Raw genomic sequence first — 24,028 nt, 5'->3', positions numbered from 1 at the left:
CGTCCGTCCGTCTATGGCATATAGTAAACTTTTGATGAAGATTAACGGCAAATAACTAACCAACACTAGCGAACCGTGAGTACTGTGCCTCCTATATATCCTTCCATCTTGGGCTGGTATGGCAGTTTCGTGGCTATGTGGAACTGATTCCAATGCTGAGGTGCTTCGTTCTGTCTATGTCGGTCGTTGACAACAAGGCCACGCTTTGTCGAACCGATAAAGGGATTCCTCCTAGTCCTTACTGATTAGGGACGTCGGATAAACATCGCAGAACTTGTCAATCCAACACCTGTGACTCAAGTATTGCCCCTGTGACTACAAGTATTGCCCCAAGAAGAGGATAAGTTACCTATTCAAGAAGGATGGAAACTTTTTCTTTGAATAATCGATTAATAAAATGATTAATATGAATAAATGAATACCAGTTTCTTATTTTCATTAAATCCCAGCCAATGGAATTTTGCAGATATCAACAATAGGAAATTTCTTACTGCAATTTCATTAATGTATAATGTACGATGTCCAGTTGGAATAATAAAAAAATAATTGAATATAACCTGTAACCCTGAAACTGCAACATTGCTGCATTTAATTTTATCACTGTCCCCATAAAAATCATTTGAATATTTTGAGAGCCGTTAACCAAATGTCTTCTAGTAAATATTCATTTATGCCAACTATAGGGCTTATGCTTAATCTGAAAACGGTATGGAACAATTATACGTTTAGAATCGATTGGGGATGGGCTACACTACATTCCGGAAGACGAACAGTTACGTAATTTGAGAATGATGTTCCGGTATGAAACGGGGCTAGAATGTATTGTTGTTTGACAATTGGGAGAAGAGCACAACAAAAAAAAAAACCAAAAAAAAAACATGGCTACTGAGTCAATACAAACAGAATTTTAAGCAGCTCGAGTTACTCAGAGTAACTCAAAATTAACTCCATTCTAACTCATGATCAAAAGCTGTCCTGCCCCCAGATATATCCAAATAATAAGCACTGTTACATACACTGCACGAACGTATAGAATCCACTAGAGAAAATCCGACGGTATTCCTCCAAACTCTAGCCATTTTTGCAAAGTTCAGCGCTTTTCGGAAACCGGAAAAAATGTTACACTTCGTTATTCAAAAATTGTAACGTAACAACGTTAACACACTAACTCGTATCGTAGACAACGTTGAAGTCACGCACTAAGCTGGAACATTTTTCTCCACGGCAAGTGTTGGCAGCTTTGGTAAACATCGAGGGGGGCCACACATCTAAATCTCAAGTTTAGATGGTCAACAAATCTCACACTAGCGAATCAATCTTCGAACAATCTTCTTTCATTTGTCGCATCTACTTGCATCGCTCATCAATTTTTTGCAGGAAATCTTCAGAATCGTCATCAACCTTCTTTCTATCTACTCAGCGTGCGCGCAGCTAGCCACAGCAAAACACAATCTTTTTTGCATCGTAGATAGAGTCGTCCCCCTCGGTAAACATAACAAATCACGTTGCCAAATCGTCTCATAATTGTTCCGCGAATCTCTATATATAGGATTACTAATAAGAAGTGAATGTTTCTACTGAACTATCTGTCACATTGATTGTTCGCAGAATCCATGTTCAAGGCAAGTGATGTGTGAAGACAATAAAATATCAATATTAAATTAGTCTCTATCAACTACTAAAATATGCGTATACTGGCATATAATTGCATATCAGTACCATGTGAATAGGAAATCAAGGACTGATACTCGGACTGATATGCAATTATGGGCAATAAACTTAATAGAAAAAATTGAACGGCCTCTTTTTAGCAATCTATTTACATTCCTATGAAAAAAATACGAAAATCGAAACTAGCGACATCTTTACGCCAAACGCATAACAAAACCTCTCTAACAACCATGCCCACTCATTCATCGAGTCAACCTACTCGAAACAAGCAACCAATGGTATCGCTTTTGTTTTGACACTTCCAGCCAGATGCAATAATGTACACGCTATTTTAAAACTCCCCAAATTTGGGTAGAATCCAGATCGATCAAAACTGAACCTACTTAAAAATCGATAAACTAAGTTGGGAATGACAAATTGGCAAATGAACAAAGTCGATCGGATTCATGTTGATGTTTTCAATTTGTCAACTTGTCACACCGCACATACTTTACCCATTTTTGGGTAGGTTCATTTTTGACCGACCAGGGTGGATTCTACCCAAACTTGGGTAGTTTTGAAATAGTGTGAAATTAACCAAATAAACAAACCACCTTCTAAAATTTGTGCATCAGAGCTGCTCGTGCAAATTTTTTTCAATTTTTAGCGGAACACTTTCTCCCAAGCGAATTAAAATGTGCTCACCATTGTGGCTCTACTGCCGGGGATGTTAGAATGACCAAAAAGAAACCATCGCCGTGAGTATATTTTGTTCTCCATCCTTCTCAATCAAAGTGTAAATAAACCCTCCAAATCCCATCGTTCGGCTCGGACAGACAAAACCGCATCTGGGAAAAGGAACGCCGTGACCGGTTGAATCAAACGTTCGACAGTCTATCGAAACTGCTGCCCGAGTATGAACCGGCAACTCAGCTCAGCAAAATCGAAGTCCTCCAGCGGACGATCGAATATGTGGAGAAACTACAGGACAAGATTAAAGCCTTCCTCGAGGAACGGGACACCCTGCTCAAGAGTATAATTTCAATTTGTTTTGCTGTGTTGAAAATTGTGTTCGGCGTGGGTTCATTTAAATTTTTCATTTTAGAACACGTTGATGAATTGGAGGAACGTCTGCAGGTGTTGATAGCAAGAAACGAGGATTTGGCAGCTCTACTGAAGAAATCCAACATCAACGTTCCTCCCTGCAAGCTAGCGTCGCCAATCAGCGGAAAGGATTCACCCGTAGGGAAACAAGATGCTTCACCACTGGACCCAGCTAAATCGAGCAAGAAGCCACCTTCCAAGCAGAAGAAAGCGTCGGATAAGGAAGATTCCGACAGAAAAGCGGGGGAAGCTTCGGGTAAAACGGATACAAATTCTGTGATAGAAAACATCAGTAGCGTCAGCAGTGATATTAGCACTGCTGTTTCTACTTCCGAAATTGTGAGCAAATCGGTAGCGGAAGCCGTTGCGGTTGTAACCGTGAGTAATGTCACGGCTACGGCTCTTCCGGTTGCCGTTACAACCAGTGTCTCCGGCACATGTCTCGTTATGGCCAACAATCAAATCGTGGGCACCCTGAAGCAGTCGAATGGCGGTAAGTACGAATGCAATTCATAGTTATTAAAAGACAAAGAAGGATTTTTTTTCTAAAAGGCCATGAGATCGTATAAAAAAGTGCTTCCAATAGAGAATCAGGATTTTTGCATAGAGATTGTAGTTGCAAGGTTTCAGAAACCTGTAGGAAAAGTCATAGACTTCTTTTTAACGATGAAAAAAGTGCCTTTAGTATGTGTCCAACGTCACTTGCATGCCATTTTCTTGTAGTAAGGAGTCTTCTTTCCACAAAAATGATGTCCCTGTAGGTGCTAAGGTGTAAGAAATTTCTTGAATAGACTGAAGTAGGGTAGATGACGGCTTCGGCAATACCTTATTCTATTATCGTCAGAGGGGTAAACAACGTCCTTGAGGGCTCAATTTTGGCATGTGGATACATGTTTCAGAGCATCTATTGGCCAAATTTAAGTGCTCTAGGACTTTGTTTACCCCCTGACGATAATAGGTTAAGATATCGCGGAAGCCGACATTTCCCCTAGGTATCTGCTATAAATGTCATCACCGTGGCAGACCGAAAAAATCGGTTAGGCTTCGTCTAAGGATGATTCAGAAAGAGAATAAGCATGTTTTAGAAAGAACTAAGCGTTTAGTCTAACCGAAAATGTATTGAGCAATGAAACACATTTAAAGATCTCTAAAAAAGGTTTAAAATGCTTTCTAAAAGAATCTGCAGTTCCAGTAGTCCTTGGTTTCATTTGAATGTTTGTTTTGGATCGTTTTTCAACAAAATTATACCATTTTTAAAATGTGTAGACATGTCTGAATAAAGCCTTCCAGATAAAACCTTTTGTCTTCATTAATGTGTTTCTAGAGTAGCTAAATCTTATCAAAAAAACAATGCTCTGAAGTGGTCTTGATACGATCTCTACGCCTCACTTTTATTACTCAAGTTACCAACTAACGAAACCACGCCTTCTTAGTGAACGTCACTCCTGCGCTGCTACCAACACCCATAATGGCCACCGGGGTCATCATATCCAACAACGGGAACCTCCTTCAAATGCCACTGGCAGTACCGCCAACTTCGTCGCTTCTGATCGTCAGCAACGAAGATGTACGGTCGAAGCTCAGCCTGCGAAAGACGAGGGGATCCGGTTCCAGCTCAAAACCTTCGTCCTCGAAGACCAACTCTGCTCGAAAGGGGAAATTTACCATCAAATCCATCGATGTCATTCCGGGACGGATTGTCAACGGAAAGATTCCTATCCCACCGCTGAAGCGACCTCCTCCCACAGGAAGATCGAAAAAGGAAACGCGAAAGAAGCGAAGAAAACGGAAAGCAAGTGAACAAAAGGAGAACGAAGAGATTGGAGAAGCGAAGAAAGCGAAGTTGAACGATAGTAAGAGTGAGGAGGTGGTTGATGAAGTCGGTGAAGTACCAGAAGTACCTGAGGCAGCAAAGCAACCCGAAGTTCAACCAACTGAGAATGTAATTCAGGTTCAGGAAAGACAAACAGTTCAAGTGGACGATAGAGCCAGCTCGCTTGAAATTAACCTCGATCAAGGAGATCTAACTGTAGACATCTTCGCTAACCTGCAGGTTCCAGACGAGGAGCCGGACGTCAATCAAGGATCCCTTTCGCCGACCGCAGCTTACCTCATGAACTTCCCGCTGGTTTCCACGGGTGGAAAGGCTAGTGGTAATCACGTGGAAGGTGCTGGAGAGGTGGAGCCTACGGATTGCGTCGAAGGTGATAAGAAGACTTCACAGCAAACTCCCGATACTAGCCTGCTGTTGGACAATTTCTCGTCATACTTCAATCCAACCATATACGCTGGTCTGGACAGTGTGATTCAGCCAATTGTAGAAATCCCTGTTACTTCCGTAGCAGTATCTTCCAGCTTTTCAACGATTTACCAGTCAATCGACAGTATGATCGAGCATAAGACACCCCGAGTAACGGTAACCTCGGACTGCAGATACAACACAACGCCTTTCACGTTTACGCTAACATCTACAAGCAATACCATAACGACTCAATCCTACGATTACCGGCACGCCTCATCGTCCAACTACTTCTATCCCACGGCCGCGAGCGCTACCAAACCCATTGACGACTTCGGCCTTCCAAAACTGCCGATCGTCAGTGAGTTCACCTTCTCTCTGACGAGTACGATTCAGAGTGGTCCAAAAACCGTCCAATCGCAATATACGAACAGTACGATCTTCTCGTCAACCATCACTACGCCTTCCTACAGCACCTATGGTTATCAAACTAAAGCCAGTAAAACCGCCAACTACAACTCCAACTACTTCCCTGAAGTTTCCAAACCGGAGTCGAAGACTCCAAAAAAGTACGACTTCTTGGAAGCAGAGAAACCTGCAACAAGCTTCACCTTCTCGCTAACGTCGACTACCAAAACCAACCCCAAAAATACGTATCCACCGGTAGTGGCTTCTTCGTCATCGTACACCACACCATACGTTACCACTTCGGCATCTTCGTGCGCTAAAATCGAAGACTGCCTGTACAAAGCCTCCAAATCATCTGTCACCAGCCAAAATCTCTACAAAACACCACCGAAGCAGAAGGTCAATCACTACCCCGTAATTTCCACTGTCCAGTCAACATTCCCAACACAAACATCAACACACTCGCAGTCCAAATACGATGTCAACTGGATGACTTCGCAAGATCCGAAACCATCTACCAACAACCAAGACTACAGTCAACTTCTCCCGTCGCTTGAATTCAACACTGCGCCGTCTCATACCTACCAAACCAACATCGATCTGAGTCGCAAATCGGACATCTTCTTCGCCCATCCATCTGGCGAGGAAAACCTGGTAACGTGGTCACCGAACAAGCTTACCAACATCCTCAACGACACCACGTCCTCGTACTATCCATCGACCACCACTAGCCTACCGAACCTGCACGGAGACCTAGCCCTCAACTGCCCCCTGAATACGAACAAACCGATCCATCAGCAACGAAAGCCTAATGATTCGTGTAGCACCTTCCTTTCCGTTCAGCAGCTGGTCGATCAGCCCCGGAAAAGTACAACCAGCAAGAATTACTCCAGTTGCAGTAACTACTCCACCAACCAGAAGCCGTTGAACAACAACTATTCCGCCGAATCGCTCATTGGAACGTCCACTGGCAGTTCCAGCAAAAAAGACAAATTCTACACCGATACCAGCTACAACAGCTACAGTACGTACCAACCTGAAGTGAACTCCGGAGCTGGTCTCTCGTTCAACTTCGATTATTCAACCGACTACAGCAAAAACTACAACTACAGCTGCCAACAGAACTACATGCCTTCGTTCGTTGACAACAGCTACGGTCTCTCTACGATATCATCGGCCACTTTAACGACCCCCTCCTCGTCATCGTTCCCGGTTACCAGCTGCTACGCCGGTTATGGATACCCGTCGGATAAGAAACAATCAAGCTCTTCTGCCACCGGTAGCTACTATCAGAACTCTTCCTACCAATCGGGTACCGTTCCCGATATCCCGTATTATGTCCCTGCGACGGAAAAACGAACACTCCCATCTAACCCTACCAACGCGAAACCGAAGAAGCACCACAAACAGCCGCTGCCGTCGACCGACTACAGCTCCCTTCCATCGAGCTTCCCAACGATTCTACCGCCGCCACCTAGTTTAGCGCCAGCACCAACGTTGGACGATCCCCTCAGTGGCTACAATGTGGTAACGACCACAAGCTACCAACAATCGTACCAAGCCACCATGCCGAATTACTCCTTCGGTAGTCAACCGTACCAGCCGTCGCCGGTGGCTTCGGCAGCAGTCGTTGGCGGCAGTGGTAGCAGTTCGACGCTAACGAACTTCAATCTCAGCACCATCTGTCCGGAGATCAACGAGAAGAGGGGCCCATCGAACAATGGTGGAGGACCGGCAGCGGTGATTGGTGGAACGGTGAGTGCCAGGCATACAATTGCCGGGGTCGGCGGGTGGTGAGGGGTATGTAAATATTTATAGGGTTTATAGGCTGAATATTTGTAAGATAATATAAATAGCGAATGAATTTTAGAACGCTTTGCATTTAATGGCTGTTTGAAAGAATGCCGATTTCGAGGAGCTTAAGGATTTTCAAACATTGGACCCGGTCAAGGATATTAAAGAGCCTGCATTTATAAAAGAGACGACATATTATATTATCCATTTGACAGGTCTTCTGCTCGATTGGAATGACTTTGAAATTTAGGCTCTTTAAAGGATATTTTTTTTTGTAATTACTTTATTTGTACAGGCTCAATCGAATAAACTTTACAGAGCCGAGTTATCTTTTGCGTTATACATTATTACTGTCTTATATTTAAAGTTAAAGGAATTGGACCGAGTACTCGCGGTCGTCTCGAGGTTAGTGGAAATTTACAATTTTTTGGATGGGAAAAGGGAAGAAGGAGGTTTTAAATGTGGTTTACGATACAACTATTTAATTAATCCTAAAGCATGAAATTATTTCTATTCATCTTGAAAACAAACATTGAAAAAAAAAACCCCAGACGTACAAAACACAAACTAAACACAAGGTTAATCAAACTTACAATCTAAGGTTAATATCCTTAAAGTAAACATATATGAGTTTCATAAACTCCAGATCGCGTCTAGCCAAAATATCCCGAACTGGAACATTAGGTTGTCTACCTCGAGCCCGAAGGGAATCATAAAAATGTGATCTGACTCCACGATACTCCGCACAAGACCAAAGGATGTGATCAGCGTCCTGGTAACCTTGTCCACATTCACAGAGATTGCTGTCTCCCAACCCCACACGGAACAAGTGAGCGTTTAGACAATAGTGATTGGACATGAGACGAGACATCACGCGTATGAAGTCTCGACCCAAGTCCAACCCTTTGAACCATGCAAACTTCGACACCTTAGGGATAATTGAATGTAGCCATCGTCCCAAGCTCCCTTCACTCCATTGATGTTGCCAGCTAACGAGCGACTGTGACGATAAATAGAGAAAAATTCACTATAGGCGATCTGTCGATCATAAATGTCGCCTTCCATAGCGCCCACCTTCGCAAGTGAATCCGCCTTCTCATTGCCCAAAATTGAGCAATGCGAAGGGACCCACGCGAAGGTCTTTGAAGGATATGTTCAATTAGTTTTTGCTACACGGTAGTACATAATTTTGAGTTCTTTTCACTCAGGTTGGCAGTTCCATGCGCCAACTAAATTTAGAGTTCTAGCGCCTACTCAATTTTGAGTTAAGAGACGGATTCATGTCAATGTTGTTCATTTGTCAACTTGTAGTTGGGTGAATAGAACTCAATTATGGGTTTATTTGTTTATTTGTTTATTTGTTATGGTTGCATCAACAGACTAGAAATAGTCCCAATGATGTGTTGTAAAAAAGTACAGATTATACAGACGACATACATATACTACAGTTACTACAGTTACAAACGAAAATAACTAGGAAAGCATTGTCAAGTTACTAAAAATTTAGCGCCTAAAAAAAGCGCCTTCGGTCAGCAAAAAAGGCAGAGAATCTTCGGCGAAGCATATTCCGTGTCAAGTGGAAATCGAACATCGACGCTACTCGGTTGAACACTAGCTGCAAGCCGTAAATAGCGCTCCCTATGCTATAATTAGTTCGAAGAAGTGGAAGTCTCAGCATAAGACTGTTGCGTAGTGATCGAGGTTGAACATTAATGTTCACTTGTTGCAGAATTGCTTCGCAGTCGATTCTTCCTTGCAGAGTATCGGCGACGGTTAAGGCTCTGAAAACATCTCTTCGGATACGTAAGGGCTCGATATTAATCAATTGGCAGCGATTCTCGTAGCTTGGAAGACGAAGTGGGTATCTCCAAGGCAGCTTACGGAGCGCGAAGCGAAGAAAACGTCGTTGAACAGATTCAATTCGCTCGGCCCCATTATTGTAGTTCGGGCTCCAGACAGCAGAGCAGTATTCCAACGTAGATCGTACGAGAGAGCAATAGAGCGATTTCAAGCAGTAAATGTCCGTGAAGTTCTTAGTAATCTTGAAGACAAAGCCAAGCGTTCTGGACGCTTTGTCGACGACATACGATATATGGTGTCAGTATGTCAGCTTTGAGTCTAGAAAAACGCCTAAGTCTTTCACGCATTGCACCCGTTCGATAGTCGTGCCTAGTAGTTTGTAGTTGAAAATAATCGGTTGCTTCTTGCGTGAGAAAGTAATAACTGTACACTTAGCTGGGTTGACCACCAGTCGGTTTAGACTACACCAGTCAGCAAAGATGTCAATCTGATTTTAGAGAGAACGACAGTCGGCGAGTGAGCGGATGCGCAGAAAAACTTTCAGATCGTCTGCAAACGATAATCGTGGCTCTGTGATAACATGGTGAACGTCGTCGAAGTAGAGGAGAAATAGCAATGGTCCCAGATGGCTGCCCTGAGGTATACCGGTCTTTGCGCAGAAGCTTGCTGAGCGACAAGTACCCAAAGTTACTGTCAATTGGCGCTCCGTGAGGTATGAACGAAACCATCTCAAAAGATTTCCACCAATCGCAATTTCGTGGTTCAGCTTATCGAAGGCTGCCGTAAGATCTGTGTAGATAACGTCCGTTTGGGTCCGAGCAATCAAACTGTCTGTGATGTAAGACGTTAGGCACAGCAGGTTCGTAGTTGTGGAACGCCCAGTTATGAATCCGTGTTGATCTGTACTTAGATATTGCTTGCAATGCGCATTTAGGGACTCTATGACAACCAATTCAAAAAGTTTTGATACAGCACTCAGCGACGTGATTCCCCGGTACTTGTTTACGTCGCGTTTGCTTCCCTTTTTATGAACAGGAAACATATCCGCAGTCTTCCAGCAAGACGGAAAGATGTCGCTGGAAAGAGGGAGCTGGAATATGCGGCGCAGTGGATCTAAAAGACAAGTGATGTTCTTTTTAAGAATAATCGACGGAACACCATCGGGTCCAGCCTTAGTTGAAGTCTTAAGTTTAGATGCTGCTCTAGAAATCGTATCTGTAGTGGCTTCGACCATGCTGAGCGTTTGGTTGATCAAAGGAACATTACTGGCCGGGGAAGTACTGATATTAGCGGAGAGTTGCTCGGCTTCAAACACACTAGCAAATTTGGCTGAGCACAGGTTGCAAATGTCTTGTTGATTTCCAGCAGTTTCACCATTAAAAATCATGGAAGAGGGTAAGCCGACTTCCCTGCGTTGCTCAATTACGAAGTTCCAGAAGGATTTCGGGTGTGATTTTAGCCGCCGTTGAATCCTCCTTTGATAGCGTTGAAAACAGAGACGACTTAACCGCTTAGGAAACATGCATAAATGACGTAGCATTTGAGGGGGGAGGTAGGGGTTTCAGAGTTTGTGACCGACCATGTATTGAATATAGCAAAATACGCTACGAGGGGGGAGAAGGGGTCTAAAATTGATCAAAAATATGCTACGTCATTTATGGATGCTCCCTTATACTCGTGGTTGAGTCTGACATAGTTGCATTTCAGTGGCAGTGTGCGGAGTTTAGTAAATCTTCTGAGAGCAGCCTGCTTAGTTCTTTTCAACGAGCAAAGATCTTTCGTCATCCACGGGACGCGAGAGTCGATATGGATGATCTTTTTGGAAACGTGTCTGTCAATGACATATGCCAAGATGTGAGAAAAGGTTTGCGCAGCAACATTGACGTCTACAGGATCTAGAATATGCTCCCAATCTAGGTTAGACAGCACATGGACGATACTGCAATGGTCAGCTCTACGGAAGTCATATGACACAGCGTTTGGAGTGCTGGTGAAATCATGGACAATATTATTTTCGATCACTAAAGCAGGGTGATGATGCACTACCTAAAGGTTCGGGTGCCGTGGAGAGGAAAGGAGCTGTATCACGAGCACTCACAAAGCAGAGATCCAGGGTGCGGTTGTTTTCATTCAACAGACCATTGATTTGTGACAGAATTGCGGTACTATAACCATAGAGGTAACTCTAAGACCACTGGGTCCCGAAGAAAATCATTATTATTTTTGGCTCACTCAGTACCAGAACAACGGTCCCAAGCAGTCCCAAGCTATTTCACTCACCCCTGCATGTTCTGCATGAATCCACACACCCCTGATGTTATCTGTCAAACTTTCATAGCGAATCAAAACAAACATAGTGTAGTAATAGAATTTCAACTAGAATAGGGTACGTTAATCGTTTGCTTGGGACCAATAGGCTACTAAAGTGGTGAGCCAATTTAAAATCGTTAGTTTCGTATTGATTGTTGCTATAACTGTCCAGGAGCTGGATGGTTCCTACGTGGAAAAGATGAACGCTCGTGATCAGGACAAAAGAAACCACTATGGGTTGGAGTCCATGCAATGTCCGGTAGGTTACAATAACTTCTTCGGAAGGCCCTGCTTTGTCTGAAGCGGCCAAGACGGATCGACAATGTGCGTCAATAAGCTCCAAGTCACGGGTTCGATCTGGAGGAATGTACACTGCACAGAGAAGCAATTGACGATCACCAAGTTGAATAGCCACCCACATTTGTTCAACCCTGTTCCAGGAATCGTCCTCGATAACTTCTGCTTTCAGCTTGGAATTAACTGCGATAAGGACGCCTCCCCCAGTAGTTTTCCTACTATTATTCGTGTTTCGATCGCAGCGAAATATTTCGTAGCCAGCACCAAAGACATAGTTTGAAATGGTTCGATAATTGAGCCATGTTTCGGTCAAAACTAAAATGTCGTAGCAATGATCCATGACGGCCAGATGATAATCTTCCACGAGGCCGTTCATACCGCCAACGTTCTGATAGTAAATCGTTATGTCCGACCTCCGATGTTCGGGAACAATGGAAGGTTCAGCGTGTAGTTGCATTTGGGAGCTGGTAGATGTCACTTGACGGAGGAAGGATGTTTGAGTAGGGCCGTTGCCAATAACAGGAATGTGGAAGATCCCTTCTCCCATCTCAAACGCAGGGCCGGGACGACTGCTGGTTGCTGGCAGGAGGGGCTCGACTGCGATGAGTGGAATAGGGGCTTCCTCAGGGCGGACGGCAAGAATGCGTCCCGGAGTGCAGTTGACTGTGGTGGCTCCATGTTGCCGACTGGCAGATGTTTGAGGTGAGTTGAAGGCACTGGAATTATGATCATCATCAGGCAGTGAAAGTTCGCTAGTAAGTGTGTACTTGCCTAATATAGCAAGCTGGGATACCCTCAATCCACATCTAAACTCAGGGCCAGGACGACTTGGATGAACGCTGGCTGCAATAGGCGCGACTGATTTAGAGGAACTGGGGACTCCCAAAATGCTTTCTACGTTGCGTCCTGGTTGAGAAGTAATTTGCCTCAATAGATTTTCAGAGGGCATCACCGAAAATTCGCTTTGGACCGGGGTCAGAATAATCTGAGTATGGGAGAACTCATCACGCAACGATAAACTTAAATCACAGAGGTACTTGCCTATGCAAGCATGGTGGAAGACCCCCTTTCCACCACCAACTACAGGGCCGAGACGACTATGTTGAACGAAGGCGGCGGTAGGCGGGACTGTGTTGGGGCGATCGGGGGCTTCCATCAGACTTTCTACGGTGCGTCTCGGGGGCATTGTTGATTCGTCAGATGAGGGGATTAAGGGGTGACTGTTATACTGGGTGTACCTAAAGGGGCTGGCATATCGAGAGGTGCTGGTGTCCCAAACGGTGTGCCCGTTGGAGAGCCACCCGGAATAGTCTCTGGAACAGCAGAAAGTGCTGGGATATCAGGAGGTAGCCACACATTGTTTTTCGCCTGAGTATCCTCGAATTCTCTGTATACAATCCCCTGTGGCCAAGTTTCAGGGTTCAAAGCGTTCTCTTTTAGTTTCATTGGAATGCCGACCTTGTATGAGATGAAGTTCATCGATAGTGGGTCGGTGCCTTTTTTCACTAAAGAGACGACTTTAACTGGTTCAGTCGTTCGCAGTCCATCACGAACAAGTTTCTCAACCACATCTCTCTTAACACTGGGGTGAAACCGGGAAAGGTAAACCCAAAACAGGCTTGATGGAGCATTGACAGCGAGCGTATCGCTAGTTCCAATGACTCTTGTTCCAGTAGTCGGTTTAGTCGGTTTTTCCGTATCACCTCGACGGCGTTTTGAGGGACGATCATGATTCGGTCAAGCAGATGTACCTGGGGTAGCAGCATTAACTATGTGAGTGAGTTGAGCGACCTGATTGTTGTTTTTGGCCATTTCGGTTTTCAGCTCGGATAAGCCGGTCAGCTGACTGCCTATCACCGTCGAAATTACGTTACCGAGGGATGAAACAGTGTTTCTGAATCGGGCGTACTTCATCAACTTGCTACCACAGACAAACAGACATAACACTCGCAAGTTGTTCATCGAACAAGCATTTAACGGTCAATTTATAAGTATCGTAGTTGGTAGTACCGCCACCTGTGGCGCGCATACTCAATTCCTTTGCGTTTGACGTTTACGCACTACCGCCATCTGTTCAGCGTACTACCCACCACACTGTACTCAACAGATGGCGGTAATGTTTTAGCGACGATGTTTTACAGTGAGAAATATTCAATGAGTTATGTCTGTTTGTCTGTGTTGCTACATTCATCACACATCCAGAACAAATTGATTTTCTCGCGAAGAATCCTGACGAACGGCAAGTTCAAGTTAATGCATCTCACATGATACACTTGGTCGCAGAACCCCATACATTCGATGTGGTCTTCGTCCGGTTTCACTGTTTTGGCACAGCGGTCGCACGCACTTGTACCACAAACGAAGTGACAGACGGAGCGGCTCGAAAACTTTGGTGACTAACCTGCTATTGCAATTTTTCAGTGTACCACGTGGCAACACCACTACTACTAGATTGTACCACATGGCAACACTACTACTAGATTGAACTAGCATTTTCACCAAATGTACTAGAATGTTTTGGTTCTATCTCTTTCACTGTACTCAAAACTGAAATGCATAAAAAAATGGCAAAATGATACGCACTCTTTGCACACTGTCAAAGAATCATTGTAGACAAAATCAACTTTGTTCAAATCAAAACAAAAAAACTAACCCATCTGGTGGATGATAGCACAAGCTTCCAAGAAAATTCTATCACAGTGAACCACATTATTTAAATGGATTTCTTCGCCAGTTAGTCGTCTGTCACTTCGTTTGTGCTTGTACTGGTCATTTCGTTGAACGGAATTAATGCCCTATACACGTAAAATGCCCAATAAGCAGATTACTAAATCCAGATGTAGGTGGCGCGTCGAATGTTAGATGAACGATCGAAAGGTGGTTTTTGCAACACCACTAGCACAACAAACAGAAAATTCAGACAGATTTAAACAGATTTAAATAAAATGCTCCATTTTCAAAATAAAAGCATTTTAAGATTGCACTCATATACTTCCCCGTGGAAAATTTTGAAACCATCATCACTTTCATAGTTCTTCTATTCTCCACGAGTGCCAACTTTGATTTGCCAATGGATGACTGGCAATTTCACAACACCAAATATACGGTAAAACCAACAATCAATACGAAACTAACGATTTTAAATTGGCTCACCACTTTAGTAGCCTATTGGTCCCAAGCAAACGATTAACGTACCCCATTCTAGTCGAAATTGTAGTACTATGCAATGTTTGTTTTGATTCGCTATGAAAGTTTGACAGATAAAATGAGGGGTTATTGGTTTTACCTATGTTTCGAGGGGTGATTCGACAAGCTTGGGACCGAAGATAGTACCAGAGGTGAGCCAAAAAGTTGAGCACGTTTCTTCGGGACCTACTTGTCTTAGAGTTACCTCTATGGTAAAACTAAATAAAGTCAACACGAATCAACTGATTTCCACTTTCCACGTAAATTCACAAAATTAGAGTTTACAGAGGTACACGAATAACTTCAGTGAAGTGACTTTGAATGGACTAAAGGAGGCTACGGGCTAGAGTGCAGTGGTGCAGTACAGTGTCTTCTGTGCGTAGATATCCGTCGTTGCACACGGGTGGTTTTGCTCTTTTCAGTTTTGACAACAACAAGTGAGAGGCATCAATTCAAAAGTACACTGAAGTCTTTTTTACGCGGTTTTTTTTTACACGGTTTTCCACGATTTAGACGGTACGTTTTTAACGATTTCTCGACAACGATACAACCTGTCGACTTGCTTCCAATCACATTATCCGTTTCAAGCTATACACTGTAACTGGAAAGTACCCATTAATGGGTGAAAAAGTGCCCATTTCGCGGTAAAGTAGGTAAACTCATAAAATGGGTAAAACGTCTTTACCCACTAATGGGTAAAGAGCTTATACGTCAAATCATGGGGTACTTTTTACCCATTTCCAGAACGCATTGTTTTCCGTAACTGGGTAAAAAGTACCCATTTTTTAAAATGTATTTATGGGACTCAAATTTGTGGAATGAAACAAATATGCTTTTAACAACATTATAAGCTAAGAAATCATTCAAATCATATAGTATTTCTTACCTTGAAGCTTTTTGAAGCTATCACCATTCTTTAAACTATTCATATATATCACTTTTTGTACTTTTCAAAACGAAACAAAGGCACTCGACAATGTAAACCAAGTATGTCAGCAACGTTATGGTGCAACAAAGACATTTTTCACCCAATAATGGGTAAATATGTACCCATTTTGGATCCCTGAACAGGTTTCGGAAATGGGTGAAAAATTACCCACTATTTGAAATTTTCAAATACGCATTTTTTGACAGGTCCATACACTACCACAAAATGGGTACTTTTTCACCCATTAATGGGTACTCGCCAGTTACAGTGTAGGTAATCGAATGGCACACTTAAAAAAAATCACAATTTTTGGTGTAAATACAGAAATTTTTAAAATATGTCTATATGGACCATATCATGCTTTAATTACAAATGGCATCAACATCCGATTTTTTAAAAACATTTAAGCATGCGAAAAATCAAAATCTCGTAGTTTTTTTTTACACGGTACGTATCCCCCGTGTAAAAAAAGACCTGAGTGTAATTTTAAAGAACTCAACCGTTGGGTAGTTTTGGTTCTCCGCGTACAACATTTTCACAGGCGTCATTTCGATTGCAAAACATGTTTTCAAGTACACGGCGAATGAGAACAACCCATATTTGAGTTTAGTTTACTCATAAATCACATAAAGTGCAGGAGCTCAGTAATGACTGAACTTACCTCATGTGTTTCCAGGTTTTTCCATGAAAAACTTCCCGAATATGAGTAAGGTAAAAATTGGATTCATTCAGTCTATTGGCATTACTCCTGGACTGAGTAAAATTTTCGTCATTTTACCTCATATTCCAGCAGATTTTTGAGGATTTCCACAGTCATGTCTATTTCACTCATCGCTGAGTTCCTATACTTTTAGCGATTATGAGTGAACTAAACTCAAATTTGAGTCGTTTTCATTCATTTTCATGATTTGTTGAATTATCGAATACGCCATTTGAAGTTTTTCGCAAAATTCAAAATAACCAAATTAAAAAAAAATCTTTGACTTGGAAATGCTCCAGAAGGTAAGTGAAGTTGCTAAAAAAAAAGTGCCTTTCTAGATCGTGCTGATCGTAGATTGCAATCAAGTCCATCGGGTTGATTAAGTAATATTCTAAAATTTGAATTATTAGGTTTTGCACCGTCGGGGTTAACCTCAATCTGATGACAGTTCAGTGGTACTGTTTACGTGGACTTAGTCGATTTTTTCTTGGGTAGATTTTCTGGATCGTTTTTCAGATTGCAGTGAGCTGTAAACCACACTTTTGCAATGTCAACGAGCAACATCCTTTCACCACGCATTTCCTCAACAATTTTCAAGTTAAAATTCGGAAATTTTAAAATATATTTTTTCGAAAAAACGACTAAGTGCTTGTAAACAGTACCACTGAACTGTCAAAAAGGTTCAGCCGTTTAACACTGAGTTCATTTGTGACGTCACGCTGCAGAACCTAATTGTTGAAACTGCTGGAGTAGAATGCAAACTATCATAATCAAATTTTTAGAATGAAGAACACGACAGTGTTCATTCCTTCCAGGTGTCAAACACTTCATTGTCACGTATTATTCTATAAAAAACTGATTTTAATAACATTATTCAAAATCAAAATTATCAAGAAATAGGTCAAAATGTAAAGTCGAATCCTAATTTCTATATCAAAAATCACTTGTCTGCTAAAAATCAAAACAGTCTTTAGAAGTATCAATTTTAACATGCCTTCAAAAAACATGAAGTGAAGACATATCTTCAAATCTGGCATCACTGGTCAGCAGCAAACAAATGTGAACGGGACCCGTACAGAAGGCCGAATCACAAAAGGCCGAATCACAAAAGGCCGAAACACAAAAGGCAGAAAATTAGGTACTGCAGCGTGACGTCATAAATGAACTCAGTGTTAATCGGCTGAACCTTTTTGACAGTTCAGTGGTACTGTTTACAAGGAAAGGTCGTTTTTTCGAAACAAAATATCTAAAATTTCCGAATTTTCACTTGAAAATTGTCGAGGAAGAGCACGTTGCAAGGATGTTGCTCGTGAGCATTGCAGAAGTGTGGTTTACACCTCACTGCAGCCTGAAAATTTATCGAGAAAATCCACCCAAGAAAAAATCGACTAAGTCCACGTAAACAGTACCACTAAACTGTCATCAGATTGAGGTTAACCCCAACGGTGCAAAACCTAATATTCTAAGGTACTACAAAAGGCCGAAAGCCAGAATGGCCGAAAACCAAAAGGCCGACATTTTATCAAAAGTCGAATTTGTTGAAAACCGCATCCAAACAATCTGTTAAGGCCGGCGCACAATAGATACATTTTCGGGTTTTTTGACAGGGCTAACTGTCAAAAAACCTGAAAACGTATCTATTGTGCGCCGGCCTTTAGCCTTTCTGCTCGCACAACTGATTCGGCTCGTTAAATGGTTTGCATTCACAAAAAATGAAGCCAAGATGAAATTAGATATACTATAGAAGAGAAATTTTCCAACCCGAAAAATTCCTAGAACGGACCGGGAATCGAACCCAGCCACCTCCAGCATGGTCTTGCTTTGTAGCTGCACCTTTACCGACTGAGCTAAGGGATGCCCCATGTTCTGCGACCCAATTCGATTGAAAAACGCTGCACCACAGTATATACAATTACAATCAACAGTCTTTTGTTTATTACTCTTACCAGCAAAAGTAGCACATACAAAGCAGTATTTCTATCAAAATATCACTGACCCTAAACATACAATAAACTACCCCTAATGTCAGTATTCCACGGCACTGAAGGTCCAGTTCGGATTATGGGAAATTCCATGGCACGTCCACGACACCGGAATCATATAATCCACCAGCGATTCACCGCTCACCGGGCAGTTCCTCCTCGCGTAGTACTCTATGTTGTACAAACTCATCTGGATGCCGTTTCCGATGCAGAGCATGAACCACAACAGGATATTGCCCGTATCTTTGCTCAAATTCCGCGTCAGGAACATCAACAGCAGTCCCATGAACTCAAACTGCACGAACATCACCGGGTAGAAGAACCGGAACGCGAACGCCAGAATCACCTCGTGAAAGACTGCCGAAGCCGTAAACACCAGCACCGTTGCGAGGGCATTACAGTTTTTGAACACGTGTTCAACGGAATCCTTGTAGATGTACGTGTACAACCAATCGTGCACCACCACATTCCACGATCGGATATACTCTGCGAACGACGAGGCGTTCCACCAGTCCCGATAGAACATGCGATCCGCGAAGCGAAGCAACTCCGAACTTGCGTTGAACCAAGCGTGCAGCAGGCAGTAAAATCCACACAGGAACGACAACGATGCAGGCATAATACTGCCGAACAGAGCCAGCACAAACTTCCCGGAACTGATCTCGGCACCTCCGAACCGATCGAACAGCGGAGTCAGGAATCGTTCGAAGATGAAACTGATGTAGAAGATGACGCCAACCACTTCCAGCATGTGACGGAAGACTACGGACCAGCGGATTCTCTTAGTGCGAGGATACTCGTCCCGATAGACCAAAGTCGGAGCGAACAGGAAGTACAGGAACTTGCCGAACGACGGCACGATAACTGCATGTGGTGGTTTGTCCTCGGTTGAAGTTTTCCCACTTGACGCGAGGGCACGTGGGATGTTGCTCCGTACGAAGGCATGCACCTTCATCACAAATCGGGTCATCTCCATGAGCACGGCTACGGAAGATGCCGGTGGAAAGTCCAGATGAAGAACGGTCTTGATGACCAAAGTGACGAACGAACACTGAAACAGGGCCACTCCGAAAATGGAGCAAAGGTCCCATATTTTCCGGTACTGATCTAAAAGTGAAAGCAAACAGTTAGAATGTCGGGAATGGCAGATGGCGAAGAACTTACTTGTCTTGAAAATTTTACGAACGTGAGCCCACAGGAAGAAGCACGGATAGACGCACAATACGGACAACTGCATACATCCCCACAACGCCAGGGTTGTGTGGAACTTTCCAAAACCGGCTACGATTGGACGTAAACCCAGGTTTATGCTGAAAACGCAAAACTCCATCAAAGTTATGACTCACAACTCGAAACGGTCAATTCTACGAACCTCCCCCGATCGACGAAGTCGTGCACCACGGTGTTCAGGAACATGATGATCAAAATCACCAAAAATATATGGTAAATGGTCTTGATGTGCTTCACCTCGAACAAATCGGTCAGCAGAGAGTTCCTCGCCATGAATACCTTATCCGGTAGCTTTCCGTCGGTGCGTCGTTTCCTGTCGGATCGCCGCGAGTTCGAATCATCCGCCGATCGCTGCAACGACGCTGAACTGGAATCACGAAACAACTGCCGCAGTTCGTAGTTCTTCAGGTTGAACAACTTCACCTCGCCGACCAGGTCATCTACCAGCAGGTCCAGCTTCCGTGCGACGTCCTTCTCCAGCTTTTGGACGATGGTCTACAATGAAGTACGGAGACATTTATCGCACCTGTCACCAGGCAGAACTATGGAGTACTTGATCCCGCAACTTACATCCATCTTCTCCCGCATTTTGTCGATGGCCATGTCCTTGACGATTTCCTCCTTGAACTCGCGTTGTGCTGTAATTCAGTTATTCGTTAGTTGAAAAATCTAGTCTGTCAGTGCGCAGCGCTAAGATGCGTGGTTCGCTACCAAATGCGTCCAATGAACTGAATACTATAGGCGTACAATTCCGTGGGTGTCAATGAACATTTTATCTGTGCTTCATAAATTTCTATTGATAAGACCGTACATAATCGATCGTAAATCGATGTTTACTTAAAAGTGGCATATAACTACGCATGCAAGAATCTAGCATACAACGCGATGGACGGTGGAAATAGGTGGAGAATGGCGGTAATCTGTAATAGCTTTACCTAGTTTTGTTATGCAATTCAGCTCCGTTCGTTCGTAGCTTTCACGTCAGAATTACGTGGTTGTAAAAGCATAAAGGTAAACACTTTAAGATGTTCAACGTAGTTTCACGACTAATCGATTCTAGTCTCAAGAATAATTTGAAGAAACGAATGATTCACGGCCAGATTTAAATGGCTTCTAGATTTGTTCTATTTAGCCTCCAAATAATTGCACCAGTTTTCTTTGATAATCTTTTAAGTCTCAAGCGCAGCGCTATTGTATCTGTGGCTTGGATTCTGGAAAAGTTGCCAATCTTCTTGATATGATGTCTTCGGTAAAATACAGTAATTGAGTCTAAAACTATGTTTTCATGTCAATCCATTCTTCATTCTAGTAACTATCGTGTTTAGTTGAAAATTTGTCAAGAAACGTAAGTTTCCGTTGAGATCTCCATCTTGTGAAAGTTGGTTTCGGTAGTTCGGTTCACTTATATATATATATTAATCAATAGGATCATCGAGCGAATAGTAATCAATACATAATATTTTTGAAGTGTATGGAATTAAAAACAATTTAAAGATCAAGGTCACAGCGGCATATAGGGTGCGTGACCATTTCGGTATATCGCACTTCACTTTGGCATACCCCCTTAAATCAGTTTTCCGACAGCCCAGTACTATTGTTTTACAGCACTCGTAATTTAACACGTGGGCAAATAATGTGATGCATGAATGTTGAAAGTAGCTGTTTGTCGTTATTGTTTTTGACACCTATGACTGGGAATGGAAATGGGTCCTATATGCTGAAGTAGTGCTCCACCCAAAGTGAGTTCAATCAAGTCTATCCATTTATGTCAAATATTGACCGCACCACTCCTCACTCAGAATGGCATACACTATCAGTGATCTTAGATTGTTAAATTTCAATATAAATAGAAAACATTAGAGCCATTTCCCCTACCTAATTGAACCACGCATCATTTCCACAGTTAAACTATGCACCAACTACTCAACTTACCACGTCTTTCGATTCCATTACTTTCGGCAGAGATATCCTCGTTGGAACTGGATCTGGAGCTGGAATCGTCGGCCGAATTTTTGAGTTCACTCATCTTGTCCGCAGAAATTCTTACTTCAACAAACACACACAACCACACTCGAACCACTTTTACCAGATTCTAACAAACTTTCACCTCACACCCGAAAACCAGAAATATGACACCCGTTCTAGCAGGTCAACGGACAAATACAGACTGAACTGCAATCGCGTAAGAAATGCGTCCGCACTCTTCCTCGGTTAATCAGTTTATGTGTTTCGTTTCTTTTCTGCTGTTTGTATAGGTTCTCCCATTTGTAGGGAACTAAACAAATGGAAACCTTTATTAAAACACTTGATGAGAACGCCTGTCTAGGGGAGATGAGGGTTGGACATGCTGGAATCCGTGTATTTTGTGTACCCCAACCAAGCAAACACAGCTCGCTGCAAATGGCACTTAACAACGAGCTTACAACAGAATGGTTACAACCTTGATTAAAAGTAAATAATTTGTTCAATCAACAACAAAGGTTCTCACCAAGCACCAATCTCCCTTATTCAAACTCCCACTAATCGAAGGACTGACCTAACTCATCAGCAGCAAACAAGGCTTAAACACCATTATTACCCATACTTTCTTCTAACCTTCTTCGAAGTTCCAATCATAGCATTTATTTACTTGTGTGTGGTTCCTTATCGCCTTCCCCACGCGTTGAATGTACACATTAGAAGAGGTAGAAGGGCTTCCCGTCGTCGCAGGCCGGGTACATGTGTACTTTCGAGTACGCCTGTACTCGGCGTCCAATTCCGTGATTCCGCGCGGCCTCTCGGTGACGTGTCTTTGTCGTTCTCGTAGCCGTGGTCGGGCGGGATATACCCCCATGCTGCGAACGAGCATTATGGCTATGACACTTGACTCATCGGCAGCGAGACAATGTGATATCAAAAGCGAGAGATCATTCTGTACTGGGGAAGTGAGTAGCTGGACTGGAATGTTGTGGCTTTTATCGATTGATCAATCTCCCTATGACAGAAAATCATGATAAACAGTGGTATTATAACAAAAAATAAACATTTGCTGACTGATAATCTTGGCAAACTAAACAGCAGCAAGCCTATAAGTTTACACTGGCATTATCAGTAAGATGGTAACACATGAGCTCCGCTAATACGTGGCCGTCTAGTGCAAAGTGATTAGTGGGACCAAGTAAATAGGCCCTGCTCGTGATGGACGAGCATTGTTTTGAGATTGCGAAAGGACTTTGATCTCAATCGCTTCGATGGTTGGCGATCTTTCTAGTGGGCAGAGTGGCCAGATTATTTTATTCATTATCGGTAGCTTCTCAAAACTTTTATCGGTAGTTATCGGTAGGTCGACTTAAGAAGGCTTTCCAGATACTTGAAACTTTTGTGAGCGGGGGGGGGGGGTGTCTCTGCTCCAGAACAATGCACTGTCCTTCGGTTCTTGTGCTTTAAACGTGTTAAAATCATTTTTTCTTATTATATTCTAAAAATCTGTGATTCTCGGTAGGAAAAGTGAAAAATCGGTAGTTCTGAACCTTTCGTCTGTGAATCGGTAGGCACCCCGAAAATCGGTAGGACTACCGATAAATCGGTAGGTCTGGCCACCCTGAGTGGGACGTTACGTTTCGCATAAGGAACTTTCGCATAATGGATGTTTCGTATAATTTATGTGAACGGAGTAGACGTTTGGAATATGAATGCTTCAAAAAAATGACGCTTTGTATGATTGTGTACCGTATGCGTGATAATGTTTGCACCATTGAGCAATGTCAAAATTAAAAGAAATCTCAAAAATTTCGTTTTCGAGTTTTTTTTTTTATTTAATAAAAGGGGGATGTTTCTCAGAGTCTTAAACTAAAGGGCGAACACGAAATTATTGCGACACATTCAACAGGGCATAAAATCAACCAAATTTTGCACACTTTCTCATTGATGTGTATTGTGTACATGCTGTCAAACTCGAAGTCGTGTTTTTCGATTCAACGAAAATGGAGGTGAACCAACGCGAGTTGAGAGAACAAATTCTTTCCAAACACCTGGAATTTCCTGACCTGTCGCACCGGCAGTTGGGAAAAATGTTGAACATTCACCATTCAACCGTCTCCAGAGTGTTGAAGCGGTTCCAGGAGCGGTTGACGTTGGACCACGGCAAAGGAGCTGGAACAAAACCGGAATCGGAGAACAAAAAGACGGAGGGAAAGGTGAAGCGGATGATTAAAGCAAATCCCAACGTCTCAAGCCGTGATTTGGCTAAAAAGATCGGCATGTCGCAGAGCTACGTCCAGAATGCAAAGAAGAGAGCTGGACTACATACATACAAGGTACAGAACTTCCCAAACCGCGATGAGCGGCAACAATCGACGGTTAAAACTCGGGCACGGAAGCTCTACGAGAAGATGCTGAAAAAATATGGCTGCTGTGTGATG

At 43.0% G+C, this 24,028-nt stretch overlaps 2 protein-coding genes across 2 annotated transcripts; one reads left to right on the top strand and one right to left on the bottom strand.

Annotated features, from left to right (window-relative positions):
• The first annotated feature begins 2,289 nt into the window (after positions 1 to 2,289).
• LOC135708920 (mucin-4-like) lies at positions 2,290 to 7,238 on the top strand. Its single transcript, XM_065231101.1, has 4 exons — positions 2,290 to 2,408; positions 2,487 to 2,683; positions 2,756 to 3,247; positions 4,188 to 7,238. The coding sequence occupies exons 1-4, from the start codon at positions 2,386 to 2,388 to the stop codon at positions 7,196 to 7,198; spliced, it is 3,723 nt and encodes a 1,240-aa protein (XP_065087173.1). The 5' UTR covers positions 2,290 to 2,385; the 3' UTR covers positions 7,199 to 7,238.
• An 11,085-nt stretch (positions 7,239 to 18,323) lies between these two features.
• Positions 18,324 to 21,801, bottom strand: LOC135708919 (sterol O-acyltransferase 1-like). Its single transcript, XM_065231100.1, has 5 exons — positions 21,561 to 21,801; positions 20,199 to 20,266; positions 19,771 to 20,123; positions 19,563 to 19,708; positions 18,324 to 19,505 (listed from the first exon to the last, which is right to left on the bottom strand). The coding sequence occupies exons 1-5, from the start codon at positions 21,652 to 21,654 to the stop codon at positions 18,442 to 18,444; spliced, it is 1,725 nt and encodes a 574-aa protein (XP_065087172.1). The 5' UTR covers positions 21,655 to 21,801; the 3' UTR covers positions 18,324 to 18,441.
• Between the last annotated feature and the right edge of the window lie 2,227 nt (positions 21,802 to 24,028).

The sequence above is a fragment of the Ochlerotatus camptorhynchus genome, unplaced genomic scaffold (assembly GCF_037179485.1).
Source record: "Ochlerotatus camptorhynchus isolate MF236.1 unplaced genomic scaffold, CSIRO-AGI_Acam_v1.1 ptg000341l, whole genome shotgun sequence".
In the NCBI taxonomy this organism is placed as follows: domain Eukaryota; kingdom Metazoa; phylum Arthropoda; class Insecta; order Diptera; family Culicidae; genus Ochlerotatus; species Ochlerotatus camptorhynchus.
The sequence above is the reverse complement of the archived record's forward strand: the minus strand, read 5'-3'. Positions and strand labels throughout refer to the sequence as shown.

Bases quoted from the DNA above. Each gene is read 5' to 3' on its own strand.
- LOC135708920 (XM_065231101.1), top strand. From the start codon at position 2,386: ATGACCAAAAAGAAACCATCGCC. The intron at 2,409-2,486 runs GTGAGTATATTT...CGGCTCGGACAG, and splicing joins ACCAAAAAGAAACCATCGCC to ACAAAACCGCATCTGGGAAA. The intron at 2,684-2,755 runs GTATAATTTCAA...TTTTCATTTTAG, and splicing joins ACGGGACACCCTGCTCAAGA to AACACGTTGATGAATTGGAG.
- LOC135708919 (XM_065231100.1), bottom strand. From the start codon at position 21,654: ATGAGTGAACTCAAAAATTCGGCCGACGATTCCAGCTCCAGATCCAGT. The intron at 20,267-21,560 runs GTAAGTTGAGTA...ACTGAATTACAG, and splicing joins TAATGGAATCGAAAGACGTG to CACAACGCGAGTTCAAGGAG. The intron at 20,124-20,198 runs GTAAGTTGCGGG...ACTTCATTGTAG, and splicing joins AAATGCGGGAGAAGATGGAT to ACCATCGTCCAAAAGCTGGA.